Source organism: Gopherus flavomarginatus, chromosome 15 (genome assembly GCF_025201925.1).
Source record: "Gopherus flavomarginatus isolate rGopFla2 chromosome 15, rGopFla2.mat.asm, whole genome shotgun sequence".
Taxonomy (NCBI): Eukaryota; Metazoa; Chordata; order Testudines; family Testudinidae; genus Gopherus; species Gopherus flavomarginatus.
The window spans coordinates 10,605,772-10,622,237 of record NC_066631.1 but is presented as its reverse complement, the minus strand read 5'-3'; the positions used below and the strand labels follow the sequence as shown (position 1 = coordinate 10,622,237).

General features: G+C 38.6%; 1 protein-coding gene across 2 annotated transcripts in view; it reads left to right on the top strand.

Annotated features, from left to right (window-relative positions):
• CIT (citron rho-interacting serine/threonine kinase) overlaps positions 1–16,466 on the top strand; it is a 104,717-nt gene that overhangs the window by 52,175 nt on the left and 36,076 nt on the right. For both annotated transcript variants that reach the window (XM_050923570.1, XM_050923569.1), the window contains 5 exons: positions 248–364; positions 864–973; positions 4,689–4,863; positions 6,950–7,147; positions 9,428–9,481. In XM_050923570.1, coding sequence (XP_050779527.1) covers positions 248–364; positions 864–973; positions 4,689–4,863; positions 6,950–7,147; positions 9,428–9,481 — 654 coding nt within the window. The remainder of the gene's footprint in view (positions 1–247; positions 365–863; positions 974–4,688; positions 4,864–6,949; positions 7,148–9,427; positions 9,482–16,466) is intronic.

The window sequence follows — 16,466 nt, the reverse complement described above, 5'->3', positions numbered from 1 at the left end:
TGGATATTAGGAAAAGCTTTTTCACTGGGAGGGTGGTGAAGCACTGGAATGGGTTACCTAGGGAGGTGGTGGAATCTCCTTCCTTATAGGTTTTTAAGGTCAGGCTTGACAAAGCCCTGGCTGGGATGATTTAGTTGGGAATTGGTCCTGCTTTGAGCAGGGCTTTGGACTAGATGACCTCCTGAGGTCCCTTCCAACCCTGATATTCTATGATTCAAATTGAGGAAATTTGTTTTGTTTACTTCAGTTGCTAGATGCTCAGATGAAGAAAGATCTTGCCGATAAGGAAGCACTTGAGAATATGCTGCGAAGACATGAAGAAGAAGCACATGAGAAATGCAAAATTCTGGCTGAGCAGAAGGCGGTAGGTGTAACTGAATCAGAAACAGAAACATTTTAAGAGTAGCCATTTTAAGTCTCTTACCCAGTGATGTTCCTACAATAAAGATCTTTTGCTGCTGGGTCTTGTTGCTGGAGGCTTCTTGGGGGTGGTGAAGAGGGATGTGTGTTTGTGTTTGTGTGCTGGTTTGTTTTGTTTTGATAGCTGTCCTTTTAATTCATGATGTCTGCAAGAACATTCCCTTTCAAGAAAGTAATCCATGCCTAGTATGTTACTTCCTGGCAGTCCAGCACATGGTTCACGTGGGAGCTGCTTGCTCATGATCTGAACGAGACTGAAAAGCAGTTATAGATTGATGTAACAGATGTAACATCTGAATATGTGATTGCTTCTTTGTTTTCTTGTCCACTCGGTCTGATATCTTGTTTCTGAATGAAGTTTCTAGAAGTGATTTTTAAGTGCCCCCTTGCTATAGTCACTAATTTCCATCATATGATCTCAAAGGCAGACTGCTCTGTTTCAGATGATCAATGCCATGGATTCGAAGATAAGGTCATTGGAGCAGAGAATAGTCGAATTGTCTGAGGCTAATAAACTGGCAGCAAATAGCAGCCTTTTTACGCAGAGAAACATGTAAGTAAAGGAACTGCTACAGCACTCTTGCATTTACAAGCTCCGATGTGAGCTCAGTAAGACCTATTCTCCAAATATATTATTTCTCTAACAAGAAATTATAGTTTGCTCAATATTTTGTTTCCCCTATCATAGCTGTTCAGTTTTATTGGTCTGTGGTGTTGCATTTGTTTTGGATCATTTCATGAGACTTGCTGTCCCTTTTTTTCCTGCATGCAATTTTTCAACATATATATATATATATATATTTAAATGTCTGAAACACTTCCTGAGAAGCAGTAATTCCAATACTGTTCCAGCTATGGAGATATATAACAATGAGTACACCTCTACCCCGATATAACGCGGTTTCATCTACAATGCAGTAAGATTTTTTGGCTCCCGAGAACAGCGTTATATCAAACTTGCTTTGATCCGCGGGAGTGCGCAGTCCCGCCCCCCTGGAGCGCTGCTTTATCACATTATATCCGAATTTGTGTTATATCGAGTTGCTTTATATCAGGGTAGAGGTGTATTCCTTTTGCTTCCGGTGTTTAGGACTTGATCACGTCTGCTTCTTGTGGCATTACTCATTGGAACTCAAAGCCTTATTATAATTATTTGACACTCAAAGATGAGAAGAAAATGTTAAATGTCCTTTCTTCACAAAGCTTCCATCCTGTTCCCAACAGCTGTTAAGACATCTAAGAAAATGGGATATTGGTTTAGGAATTTTTCTTCATTTTTAAATGTTGATTATAAATATGAGGTATTGGTGTTATCTCTGCCCGTTTCAGTTTAAAAAAAAAAGGGGGTGGGGGGTGCACGAGCCGAGCCCTAGGGTCGAAGTGATTCTTTAATTCTGATTCCTTATTTCTGATCCTGAAAGTATTTGGGTACAGTGTCAGCCACAATGATTCTATATGGTTTTTAGCTTCAGTTCCTCTTCAGTTCTTTTCATCAATGGCCAGTCGAGCTCTCAGTTTAGCCATTTAGGGACCTTACTTTTCCTCCCCATGGCAGCTCCCTCAGGGTATTCAGTTGACACCTACAGTCCTCTTCGCTCACTGCAGCATCAGCAGCTGTGCTAGAGGTAAATCCTTATTTTAAAAAATGAATAATAAAATACTGGGTCTCTTGTTGCTGTTGTCTCAAATCTTTGATTCCATCTCAGAACCAGATTTTGGTTCAGATTTTAACTTAGATGCCTTATCTTCCCATGAAGATAATTGTTTTCCCTTATTTTGTTCCTAAATGGTTTTAAGTGATTTTAAGGCGAAGTTCTATGTTACATGAGATTCTACTTTCATGTGTAGGAAAGAGCATAAGCTACTTAATATCCTGTAAGTAGGAAAAATAGGGCTTGAGTTGTTCCTTTCAATGAGATATTAGTCATATCAAAGTTTGGCTGTCTGGAGAAATATGTGCAGACCATCAGCTGCATAGTAGAATGCTGGGTGGCATCTCTGTGGACAGAATTTGTGAAGTAAAGCAAGGATGAGTTTTGGCAAAGATTCTCTGAACTCTTCTTTTAGCAGTGCTTGTACCAACAGAGATGTAATAAAAATTCCTGGCTTTACATTTCAAACTTCTGTCAAGCTCTTCAACCTGAGCAGACTGAAATCTTCCACAAAAGTAACTGTTAAAGTTTATATGAGTTGCTTTATACAGTTGATTATACTCTTGTTATATGCACTCTAGTTAATCATCCAAAAAGCTTGTAGAGGCTGCTAAAACCATAATATCATTAATCTGAAGAATCCAGAAGTAATCATACATGGGAAAGCATAGGTAAGACTTAGCGTCAGTCAGTCGTCTTGAACTCAGTGTGGTAATAGATTTCACTTCTCTTGAAATGCAGTTCTTGCTGACTAAAGTAATGTTTACCAGAATCAAAAAGGGGCATTCTACCACTTGAAATATTAACTTTGGAACCAGCATGGTTGTCATATGTGAGACCAAAGTTCCATGTTCACCATGCTGTAATGATTTCTTTCTCGGTCTATGGCTATGAAAAATGGAGAAATTTCCCAGCATATAAGAGTTGGAGAAACTTAATCAAGACACTTTAGAACTCTTATGGATATCAAATCATAAGATAGACTAGTGGCTGGATGCTATAAGGATGTGTATTGTAATAATTTAATAATAAAATCACAAATAATGCAGTTCTGCAAATAGGATGCTTAAACAGCTTTGAAAGTCTACTACTGAAAGCAACATTTAGCTGGACTAGATGCAGTCTCTGGAAGGAGGATACCAGACTCAAATCAAAAGACAGAGGAAGAAATATAATGATGGCTAAAAGAAGAATTCTACCCATTGTGACTTATGTTAAATATTCACATGTTGGGAGGGAGTGGCAAACAAATTTCTTTGGCAAGTCAGTAATCGTGCTGCAAATTTAGAGTGAGTCATGTTAGTCATTAAGAGAAGTGAGTTCTTTTTGAGCAGAGACTGTAGATCTTATAGATATAACTAGCAAACCCTACTGCATTACTCTGACCTGTGAAAAGGCATGTAAATCTGTAATTGAACCATATTTGAATCCACAAAAGCTATTACTAAACTGAGCATTATTGATATGGGCAGTTAGAGCCTTCAAGGAACTGTGGAATCCAACTAGCCTTTGTTCTATCAGTAACTAAAAAAACTAATGATTGGTTCTGAAGGAGGCAGAGTCATTTCTCATTCTACTGTTGCCCTGGCTATTTGGACAATTCTGGCTGCCAGTAATCAGTTGAGGGAAGTTAAAGGGGGAAGGATGATTTTTTTTCTTATCAAAGCACAGGACTGTGACTCAGAAGACCTAGGTTCTATTTCTAGCTCTGCTATGTGATCCCAGGCAACCCGTGTAATTTCTCTAGGAGAGGGATAATACCTATCTCACAGTATTTTTCTGCATATGAGTTCATTAATATTTGTAAACTCTGTGAAGAATCTGAATGGAAGACACTATACAAGTGCAAAGTTTTCAAATGTATTATAATATGATTGTAGGAAGCTACCACTTATTCAGAAAGAGCTTTTCAGCTCTTTTTCAATTAGGATATCTAATTACCAAGCCTTCATGGTTAAAAAAAAAAAAAAAAAAAAAAAAGAAGAAAAAAGATCATTGGCTGTAGCAGAAGTTACCAGCTTCTGAATTTCTTGGGAGCACAAGGAATTGTGTGTTCAGTGCATACATCAGGGTTTCAGTCAGGGCAAAAGTTTGCTCAAGTGTTGGCCAGATTGGACTCCTAACAAGTTTCCAAAGTCCAGAACTAATCTGTATGCAATGAAGCCAGTTACAGTTCCTCTGATCTTTTAATATGGACGTCTAATGTATGGAAGTTCCTGCTCCCAGCATTCACTGAACCATTTTTTTTTCCAAATGGAAAAACAAATGATGAGGAAAAGGTCGACAGCTTAGAATGAGTTGTTGATCAGGCATTCTTGTAGGTTTCCAAGGTTTAGTGTTCACCGTTCTCCATGTACAAACAGATGTACAACCTGCAAAACCATGATATCTGAGCTACTCGAGGCACACACTTGGTTTAATCACCGATGTGGGAATCTGTGCAGAAGCCGACATAAGAGACCCTATTTTTTTCCATAAAGGGGATGTGAAATTTAAAATAGGAAGAGCTAATTTTGGTGTGATCACATTCTGCTTACCAGGAAACTTTTATACTAATTAAACTACATGATCAAGATATATCTTGATAATGTCTTGTCTTGTGTATTTTCCTATCAGGAAAGCCCAGGAGGAGATGATCTCAGAGCTCAGACAGCAGAAGTTCTACCTGGAAACACAGGCTGGGAAGTTAGAAGCCCAGAACCAAAAACTGGAAGAGCAGTTGGAGAAGATCAGTCTTCAGGACCATACTGACAAGAACCGCCTGTTGGAGTTAGAAACTAGACTGCGAGAGGTGAAAATTTAATCTTTTTCAGACTGATGTACTTGGTCATATCCCCTTTCAAGGAGTACAGTGAGAATTAAAATTAAGTAGTTTTAGTTTTCAGCACTGCAGGGTAATGACTTGAGCTGAATGACCCAATTTTTGCTCCATTTCTGTAACAGTGGAAATGTCCTTGCTGGAAGATGCTGAGCATGACTATTTTGGGTTTTTGTTTCTTAGACTGGTTGAGTCTGAGTTTCTAGATCAGCCTACTTTCTTAGAACCAAATTTATTTGCATCCTTTTGTAGAACATCCTTTAATAGTGCCCAGATATAATGTTGATGGGCACAGTATATATGCTTAGCTGGATAATTCATTTATTTTCCATTGTAGACTTGAAAAATCAAGTTTTTTATATTTTCGAATAAAAAGGACAGACAGGCAGAAATAGGTTGGAATCACCTCATGTTCCAGAGGAGAGTAACAAAAATGATTAAAGGTCTAGAAAACATGATCTTGAGGGAAGATTGAAAAAAATGGGTTTGCTTAGTCTGGAAAAAAAGAAGACTGAGAGGAGACATAACAGTTTTCAAGTACATAAAAGGTTGTTACAAGGAAGAGGGAGAAAAATTGTTATTCTTAACCTCTGAGGTTAGGACAAGAAGCAATGGGCTTAAATTGCAGCAAGGGAGGTTTAGGCTGGACATTAGGAAATAACTTCCTGTTAGGGTGGTTAAGCACTGGAATAAATTGCCTAGGGAGGTTGTGGAATCTCCATCATTGGGGATTTTTAAGAGCAGGTTAGACAAACTCCTGTCAGGGATGGTCTAGATCAAGGGTCGGCAACCTTTCAGAAGTGGTGTGCCAAGTCTTCATTTATTCACTTTAATTTAAGATTTCACGTGCCGGTAATACATTTTAACATTTTTGAGGGTCTCTTTCTACAAGTCTATAATATATAACTAAATTGTTGTATGTAAAGTAAATAAAGTTTTTAAAATGTTTAAGAAACTTCATTTAAAATTAAATTAAAATGCAGAGCCCCCTGGACCGGTGGCCAGGACTTAAGCAGTGTGAGTGCCACTGAAAATCAGCTCGTGTGCCATAGGTTGCCTACTCCTGGTCTAGGTAATACTTAGTCCTGCCATGAGTGCAGGGGACTGGACTAGATGACCTCTTGAGGTCCCTTCAAGTCCTGTGATTCCCTGGATAATATCTTTTTGCCTTCTTTGCTGTCCCTCCTCTAATTCTCAATAAAGACTGAGAGCTCTACTCTGGCTAAGAGGTTTGGGATGTCCAATGTCATTCCTTTAATTAGCCAGTTGTTGCTAGACATCAGTGTAAGGTCTTCTGGCAGGCCTATTTTTCACACATCTGCAATATTATGGGCAGATTCCCTTTCAATAACATAAGGAGTCAGGCTTAAAGTATTTTAGCTTGAAAATAATCTTTTTCCCAGGGGAATCCTTGGAGGAGGGCATATAAGTGAACAAGCAGCAGGAAGAAAAATTGGAACTTATTCTTTGAACTGTTTTCTCCACTCTGCCATGGTAAATGGGATCTGCCAATATGTTGCATCAGTGCAGTGATAGATCTGTCTAACAGGAATCTGAAGGGAAGTTTAAATATGAAAGTAATTGAACAGTATGTAAAGACACTTATCTATTCAAAGTAATATTAATAGTTTCTTCTTACAAAGCCTCAAATGCAGTATATTAACTTGCAACTATGGAAGATAATCACACAAATTATCCTTCAACTTTCATATTGTCACAATTTATTTATATCAACATTTGATATGTATTAGCAACATAGCTGGCATTACACTTATATCCTAGTTTTCATTTCAGAACACCATATAGTTTTATGTTTGAACCTTTTCAAACCAAATGAGTGTTTTTCAAGTGATGGATGAAGCAGCATCCTGGGCATAGTTAGCTTCAGGTCAAATTTGGATGGATTAGTTAAAAATCAGATATTAGATTGGAGTGTTGCCAAGTAATCCCAGAGTGCAATTCTAAGGCAAGCCTCTAGTTTGAAATGAACAAACATAGCAGCTGTACTCTCCATTTCCTTATTAGTAACTCATATCCAGCTGCTGTTGTTTCTCTCCAGGTTAGCTTAGAGCATGAAGAACAAAAGCTGGAATTGAAACGACAGTTAACAGAATTGCAGCTGACCCTCCAGGAAAGAGAATCTCAGATTTCAGGGCTTCAAGCTGCACGATCAGCCCTAGAGAATCAGCTCCGTGAGGCTAAAACTGAACTAGAGGAGACTACAGCTGAGGCAGAGGAGGAGATTCAAGCTCTCACGGTGAGTCCTATACTTCTGGATTGGTACTGCCAACTATACCTGCAGATCTGACAGAATGTTGATGCGCACTTCATAATAATTGTCCTAACTTATTCGTTTTGAGGTTGTCCTAACTTAAATTTTGTATGTGTTTCATTTTGCATTGCAACATATGAAATGTGCCTTGGATTGAGGAAGGCATGGAAACGGCTGAAACGTCAGAGTTCTTTGTCACTCAAAACATACGTATGCTTGTTGTTTGTTGTCCACTTGTGTGAAAACTGATTGGCTATTAGTGAAAATGTCATCAGTTTACTTGATAAGCTAAAAGCCCCACACTAAATTATTTCTACTGTATGACTTTAACTTTCTGCTGTTTTGACCGTTGAAAGTAGTGCTGTTTCAAAAGGAACGTGATAACAAATGTTCTGGTATTTTCTCTATAATAAGTTAACCAACTCTGCTATCCTTTTAAAAAAATCAGACAAATACTGTTGTTACTTCTCTAATTTTACTCCAAAGGCTGTTCCATTAAGAATTGCTACTTTTAGATCTTGCTGTCGCTTGTGAGGTGTGTGAATTCCACAAACTTCAGCAGGGGTTGGGGTGGGGAAAAGATTTTTCCCTGCCCAGTTAACGGAACACTTAATTGTATGCTGCTGGTTGCTGCTTTGAGTAAAAGAGATGCTTTTAAACTGTTGGATTTTAAATAATGTTTGCTTTGCGAAGGCTTGCTAATGCTGTGGGAGGCAAAGAAATAACTGACCTCCTACTTGAACTGCCGGCTATCACTCATCGAAGTATCAGTCTTCACTGACCTTCAAATCCAGTTATTTTAGAGTGCTGGAAATAGTCTGTTGGCTCAATAGAATCTGATAAAAGGGAATCTCCTTGAGTCCTTATTCCTGCCATTATCACTATTCAGATGGGATGGGGGTTCAGCTGAAGACTGGTGCGTGTGTATGCCAATGCTGTTGGATATCCCGGGAGTGAGGAGGGAGATCATTCACTCAGAATTGTTCTAAACTGGTATATACTGGGTAATATATGCTAGGAAAATGCAACAGTAACTGAATAGGGCATGGCAGCAGTTCATCTCAAATACAAAACAGTTCTTTTTGCTCAAACGTGAGATGGTCCCACTGAAATTTGAAAATTTTGGCAGAGTCTTTAGCTGCCATGCGAACAGAATGACGACGTGTTTGATATTTCTTCCTACCACACCAATGAAACAGATGAATGTGTGTGATCTGTGCTTGCTTAGGCAGATATTACCACAACTGTTCTGGTGAAATGGTAGTGCTTTTGTACCAGCTATCATAAGATTCCAGTTTGGCACCTCCATGTCACTTTACTCCAGTTTAATGGGTTGGGATATTTTTTGTTTTGAGGGTCTTTTTTGCATTGCCTGTTTTGGTAAGATAACGTTTTAGTTATCACATTGGACTTCTGCTGACCAACTTTTCCTATTGAGTCTCTTGGCTGTAAGGAAAATGTCTTGAATAAAGGTGATCGGATGTGCTAGTGCACTAGCCTTTTATCTGTTAATGCCTTAATATTCATATGATATTAGTCACAACTTAAATCAGTTTGACAGCCTGAGTGAATCTTGAGAGAGGCCATGAGGCTGAAACATGAAGTTTGCTTTATCATGCTTTGCTTGTTAATAAGGAAGTAAAATGATGCATGCATTATTTCATTCTTTAAAAATGCTTTGCAGCTTTTAATACTTTGGCTTCCATCTTCCAAAGAAATCATTATTTAGTTTAGTCACGGTTTGGGAGAGTCTTAGGACTAAACAGGAGTTCCTCAGGGTAGGGTTGAGGTAGATTGGCAGAGCAGTTTGTGGAAGCGTACATAGTGCTTCATTGTAGACTTTTCTTTGCAATCATTAAAATATATGTAGTATTAAAAACATGTTACATGCAGTATTAATCCAAATGTGGAAGTGTAAAAACAGAAGTAAAAACAAACTACTCAAATTATCTTAAGCGAAGAAGGACACACTTAACATTAAATGGTCACTTACCTTGGAGACCACTTAAGATGGAATGTTTTGCATCATCCAGTTTGTTGTACATTTTGCTAAAGTAGCTCAGAATTGGGAGCATGTGCGTGCCTTGATTAAGTAGGATGTGACTTAATCAGTTCTTTGCCACTACAGAGTGCTTTCATAGCCTGCAACATCTGTCTTCCAAACTTTGCTTGCTGATAGATTGTTCTGCAGTTTATTTAGCAACAGCTGTTGGATTCTAATTCTAATGTATGAAAAATTGATGATTAACTTCTTACCTCCTTTAGGCACATAGAGATGAAATCCAGCGTAAATTTGAAGCCCTTCGTAATAGCTGCACAGTGAGTATTAAATACAGATCATTGAATTATTTTGAAATTAAGGATAAGGAAGGAAACAAACTCATTTACTCCTTGATGGCAATTGTTCCTGACATTGGCTTCTGGCTTGCAGGAGTTAGCCTGATTGGATCTGATTTCGTTTAGGCCTCAAATAAACCTCAATTTAGAGGTTTTATTCTGATTTAAAATTGACACTGCCTTCTTCTTTTTGGAGAAGGAAGTCAATTCAAATATCTCATTGCAGTGCAGCTAGTAAGAATGGTGTAGCAGCTGCAAAAATTATGTGGGATATAGATTTTTTCCTTTTATAAGGGAAGGGAGAAGTCTCCCTGTCCAAATCCTGAGCTATATTATAGATCTAGGCCAGAGTGAAGGCCCTATCTTGCCACTCTGGGTTTTAAGGAGGGCTTTAACTCTGTCTGAATAGAAAAGAAGTCCTGTGCTTCTGAATAATACATTGTTACATTTGTTCAAAGAGAACTCATTTAGGTTCTTAACTTGTACATTCTGTTACTCAAGAGATCTTTTGATATGTTTTTTCACTCATTTAATTCATACGGGACAGATGTCCTAGATTTTGTGTTCCTTATCGTTAGATGTTTTTCCAGATCTGCACTCTTTTTTTTCTCTTATTTCTTTATGGTGCTATGTGGACCATGATGACATCGATGTTTCAATGACACACAAATTCTAAAAGTGTCAAACACTGACCACCATCTTCTGTGTAATAATTGGAGGCAGGTCTCTTCAGTCTTTCTAACCTCTCCTCCACTAGCTGGATCTTATTGCTCCTTACCTCTGTAATGGGTATTCCTCTCCCATACTCAGTGACCTCTCCACAAAGTTAACTGTCCACCATGCTTTGACTGCATTGTCATAGGTGCTGTAGGAAAACCCAAGGTAGAAAGGAAATGCATTTTTTCAAGGACATCTTTCAGAATTTTTTTTTTTTACCTTCCAAATCTGTAGTCCTTGTTCCTCAGGGCCAGGAAATTTTTTTACTCTGTTTCCAGTGTACACTGATTTGAAAAAATGAGTAATTAAGTAAGGCCTAGTCTTAATTTGCTGTGGCTTAACCTCTTCCAAAATAAATTCAGACAATCTGTACCTTCTGTCCTCTCCGTCAAGGAGGTAGAGGGTCCACACGTGAACTTCTGTCTATCAGTGCTTATTCCTACATTGCTTTTTCTACTTCAGTGGTGGATACTCCTTTTCATTCCCTTGTTCTCTGTCTTGCTGTCAGCACAGAATAGCAGCTTTCTGTGCAAGTGACTGATACAGATTATTGGATTTGGCCAGCTTCAAAGATCACATAATCTGTGGATATTCCCATAAATTCTCTTTTCTGCACAGCAAGCTAACTTAAAGAAGTCAACATTCATCATTTGGCTGATCTATGACTTTGTAAGAATGGGCAATAATCTCCAACAGTGAAGACTGGCACAAGTCGATGCCAAACACGCTACGTGGTTTCAAGAACAGTGTGAACTTTGGAGATGCCACATTAAAAGATTTGCAAGTGTAATGTTCATCTTAGGTCCTTTAGAAGGGTGGTTCATACAGCAGCCAGTCCCCATCAATAAGAAATTAATCAAACAGCAACTGAATGAATAGTGAATGAATAAAAATTCCAACACCACATTCAGTTTGCAACCCAAGAGAATGAAAGATATAGTTCTCAAGACTTCTCTCAATGGTTCATAGGCCTAAACTCTCATTTCATGTCAGAAGATGTCTAACAGCCTACCCTCTTCTCTTCATAAGAATTGAGGAAATGGCAGCATAATCTTGTATTGAGCAAGGAGAGATCAGTGCATTCTTGTCATGCCTCTTTCTCTGGTGGTTCAACCCCATGTTCATTCAGTAATGACCATTATGATGCAGATGTAACTTTTTAGTGGACATACAAGGCTATACCACAGTGGTTCATGGGAGCTGGAACAATTTTTATAGTGGGGGTGCTGAGAGCCATTGAACCAAACTGTAAACCCTGTATATGATGGAAACCACTTCAAACCTGGGGGTGCAGCAGCACCCCTAGTTCCAGCAGTGGTTCAGAATTTGTGCTGAACTAAAAATAAGATCCATTAGGGTTGTAATTCAAACACATTCCTTTTTAGTCAGCCTAGTAAGGATTAGTGGCCTCTACTCATAAGGGATGTTACCTCAAGATGAATATCAAGAGTGAATTTCCTTGAAGCACTGTGCTGTCAAACTTTATAATGGCCATTGCATTTGTTTTACTTTACTTACAAGTTCAAAGCAATGTAAGTATGAAAATAAAATGAATTATACAGAAAATGTATTACTGAAGACTGAATGATTTTGATAATGTAGAATGAAAAGTTACCGTACAGAATAATAGGTAAAGATACTTACAATCTACTTTCTTTGATATCTCCTGGTTGTTTAACTCTTTAGAGGTCTGGGCGTCTGGACACAGAGCAAGCTTACACTTCTAATGTATGTTCTGGTTTATTTATACCCTCAGTCCACTCGTGTCCCTCCAACCAAGTCAGGTTACTGTCAGACTCTTCTGATTGTGTACTTTAAAATTATTATTATTTAGGATTCGTGCATAGAGAGTGTTGTTGTGTGATTGTATTGCAAGCCTTTTGTTCTTGCTAGAAGTGCCCCTGCTTTGTGTGTGAACTACATATTCAATTGCTCTCTGATAGATTCAGGCTTGAGTTAATCAGTTTACTTCAGTATATCTTTCTATTCCCATCAGGAACAAAAACAAATCTTAGCCTTTGGTCTTAGTCTTATAAGAAATAACATAATTACAGTAAAAACTGCTTTACTTCTCTCATATCTTATCACATCCGTAGCTTATCCAGCAAGTCTGCTGAAAGGGAAAGTCTAATTCTGTGCTTCCAAAGATTCAGTACATCAAAAATGCATCACTTGACTTTTGAAATCATATTCCATAACGAATATTTTCAAGACAGTCAGAAGGATTCTACTAACAAAATGCATTTAATTAAATAGGGAAGTTTGTATTTTTGACACCTTGCCCTTATTTATGGTTTACTGATGGATTTAATAATTTTAGACAACAAAAACAGTTACGTTGGCTTCAGCAGTAATGTAAGCATTTCATAAATATAAATTTCAGTAAAGAGACAATAAAAATATCTGTGAAAACTTAGGAAAAAAATTAGATCCTTAAATAAATTACTATCAAGTTCATAAAATCCTGTACATTTCTTCATATAAATCAACATCTTAAACCTTTGGACTCTTTCAATTACAAGCTATTTTTATTTATTACTTTGGCAAGGAGAATGGAAGATCTTGATATATTAATTGGGTGCCGCATCTCCATTTAGCCAGAGAATAATCTAATAAAACCAGATCCACTGTCTTCTCTCCAAAATGGTACCTACACTTTTTGGTCATTACCTTCTATTGTTATCTTTAGCCTTATCAGGGCTTGATCCTGTAAACACATGTGAACGGATTGGACTCTGAGACACAGATCCTGCAAATCCTTTAGGCACATGCATAACTTTACTTATGTGTGTAGTCCTGCTGACTTCAACCAGATGTCCTGATTCTGAACTGACTTCAGTGAGACTATGCACATGAGTGAATTTACCTCATTGGTGCTATATACAGTAACATTCATTCCATAGCAAGGAAACCTTACCTGTCAAAAGATGAGACTGTAACATGAGGCTAATGCCCAGGCAGAAACTTTGGTATGACTGAGTTAAATGCATAAAAAAAATCTGTCAGTTGCTTGGCTGTGTTGTAACCCATCTGTTATTTTGTAAAAAAATTATGGGAAAGGGTCAGTTGTGCAGCCCAAGTTGGACCTTTACAGTTTAGGGTCTCTGGGAGCTGCTGCCCTGAAGGAGAAGGCTCCTTGGGCATCATCTGTAGAGGATGAGGCTCATGGTTGGGGGAGGCAGCCCAATTGCTGGGGATTGGATAAGCACAAGGAACACTCTATACAAACAGTGCAAAGAGGGGAATTATCAAATATGATCTCCCTCCTTCTTCCCTGGGCCCCCCCACCCCAATTGTTTAATATGGGGAGGAGAGAAACACAGGCACCAGCATGTCACACTGCCTCAGACCCATGTCATTATCCCAACCCCAAGATAAGCAGTAGGTGATTTTCCAGTAGGTGGGAAAAACAACCTCTGCTCCTAAAGTGTGCCTCAGTCATAGCAGAGGCGACGGGAGAAAGCGGAGGGAGGTGGGCATCATCATCTTTTTCTCAGCCACTGAAACCACTTGTCAGGGCTGAGATCTATCACATTCTACTACTGTGTGCTATAGGACCTCTGGAAGTTCTATCTTCCCTACTGGGGTGGCCTTCCGTGGTGTGTGTGTGTGGGGGGTGGCTCTCAGGTCCAGGGCTGTGTCTATTTGTGTTTATTGAGGGTATCCTGGTGCTTGTCTTGCCTCCCCTTAATCTAGGATTTGAGGGGGATGCTTCGTTCTCCTTCCATGCACCTTTTTTGCTAGCTACAAGGTGGTTGTAAGGAGAAAGATGAGTAGAGCAGAACTTTAAAGGGGAAAAGCTACACACATTAGTCTGAAAATTCCAAGTTAAGATTGCACTTAAGATCTTTACCACCCCCAGAGAGTAGCTGTACTGATGTGCTACTGAGGTCACCCAAAAAATCTTAATTCTTTCTTTCTGCATCCAACCTCCTTCCTGCACAGCTATTTGGAGCTTCTGTGAATGGCTGAGACATCTTGATGGAGGTTTGAAGAAGTTTGCTGTCTGCAGTGAAGAACATCCTAAATCTGCTTTCTTGGCATACTTTGCCTGTAGAGTTGAACTGTGGAGAATGTGTCTTGAGTTTTGTATGGCTGTGTCAGATATGTAAATCTAAACAGCAGTATCCTGAGCCCCTGACATCTAAGCTACCTAAGTTTTGATCCATCCCTGGAGAAATTTATAGGCCCAGATATGGCAGCTATGAGTCTATGTGAAATATCACAGCATGGCAGCACTTTGCATTTGAAACTGTATGTTTTGGTGGGAATTGTCCTGAACGTGGTCACTTACATAGAAGAGATGTCATTTTCTGGTTACTCTGTATGGTATTATAAAGGTAGGTGTATTCACTGTAGCAATGTAAAGACGATGAGGCATTCAGTTTAAATACTGCAATAGTGTGCAGTCAGTTTCAACAAGATTAACATGGTCCAGTTAAATCATGTCTTAATTTTCAGAATTACAGATGTGGTGATGATGTGCATTGTCTGAGGATAGAATTGTTTCTTTGCTTTCAGATGTTCTGTGGATAGTGATAGGGTGGCACAGCTAAGTTTGGTGGCCTGAAAGTGCATTTTCATGCTTTTTAGTATTACTTAATGAAATAGATAAATATTAACTTTGAATTTTGAAGTTTTCTATTGCATTTGGGTTTCTAAAGGACACTACTGTGTACTCTTAAGCGCGCTTCCCTTAATTGCTGCTTGCAAATTTAACTCCAGTGTAACATAGTTTTTTGCTTGGGAATTTCCTTAATTTTACTATCACTTCAAGAATTTTCTCAGTTACAAGACTTCAGTGGGGTTGCAAGTTGTATGGACTCGAACCTCCCTTTTTGTCAGACTGTGCTTCCAGTGTCTCCACACACAGAATCATAGAATTATACGACTGGAAGAGACCTCAAGAGATCATCTAGTCCAGTCCCCTGCACTTACAGCAGGACTAAATATTATCTAGACCATTCCTGACAGGTGTTTGTCTAACCTGCTCTTAAAAATCTCCAATGATGTATGTCCACAGCCTCCCTGAACAATATATTCCAGTGCTTAACCGCCCTGGCAGAAAGTTTTTCCTAATGTCCAACCTAAACTGCTCTTGCTGCATGATTGCCTTCTTCCTGGTTTCCAGGCTAGGCAGCTCCCTCACAACTGACTCCCACCTTCCTGTATGGCTCTCTCTCATCTACTGTTCCAAATCTGGGCTCTGCCCCATGTGGCTGCCCTCATGCTGCTGCTCCCATTGTGACTCTCTTGGCTATGTAGAATTTATAAACTCCACATTGGGGCCATAATGTACATGGAAGCTGATTTTAATAATTAAATCTGTCAGCAAATCTCCCCTTCCTCCATATCATCTGCGGAAAGAGAAACCCTAGTCAGAGAGATCATTCCTTGCCAAAGTCAACTGATTAAAATAAATTTGAAATTTGTAGGCCAAGCCATTTTGGAGTTAAAATAATGTTCAAGAAATGAGATCACATCATTTCTTCCATTTTTGAACCTTTCATCTCTCAAATACTTTGTCTGATTTGCCTCAAACTTTCTATAAATGTTCTGCTTTGGAATATGATCACCAAGTTCAGGCAGATTGGTTTAGTTTTGGTGAGGTTGAGGGAAATGAGTCAAAATCACGCTTCTAGTGGAAGGTTAGATTTCGCCCTGAAGGGACGATGCTATCATCTTGAAATTTAGTCAGTTTGAACTAAAATTAATTAAGTTGTTTCAAGTGTTACTCCAACCACTGAGTTGTTCTGCTAATTTTTGCAGTTTTACACTCGCTTTTTCCTGTATTTTAAAAACTATAAGTGAAACTAATTGATTGTATAAGGGAGGTGATGAAACTGATAAGACTGGTGGTGCAGTCAAATGTACAAAGAAAACAAACTGGAAATAGAAGAATTTCTCTGGTCTGAAACATAACAGAAATCTGTTACATTTTCAGACAGAAGTGTTGTTTTTGTTTTTTATTTTTTTTATTTCTTAGTTGGTGTCCCTTTTAACAATGTAGAGACTGACATGTCCTCATGGTGCAATCATGGTACCTAAATAACTTATATGATATATAAGTGATACCAGGACAAAATATTTAATTTCAGTAGAGCTTTGGGAGTGTTAAAGTAACAGCCATACTATTGAAAATATAAGTCAGTGATGTTGCATTTTAGGGTATGAATCACCTTATGAGTTGGCCCTAAACAAATGGTTGACAGAACCCCCCTTCACCCTGTAGGGAGTAGTTTAAGTCCGT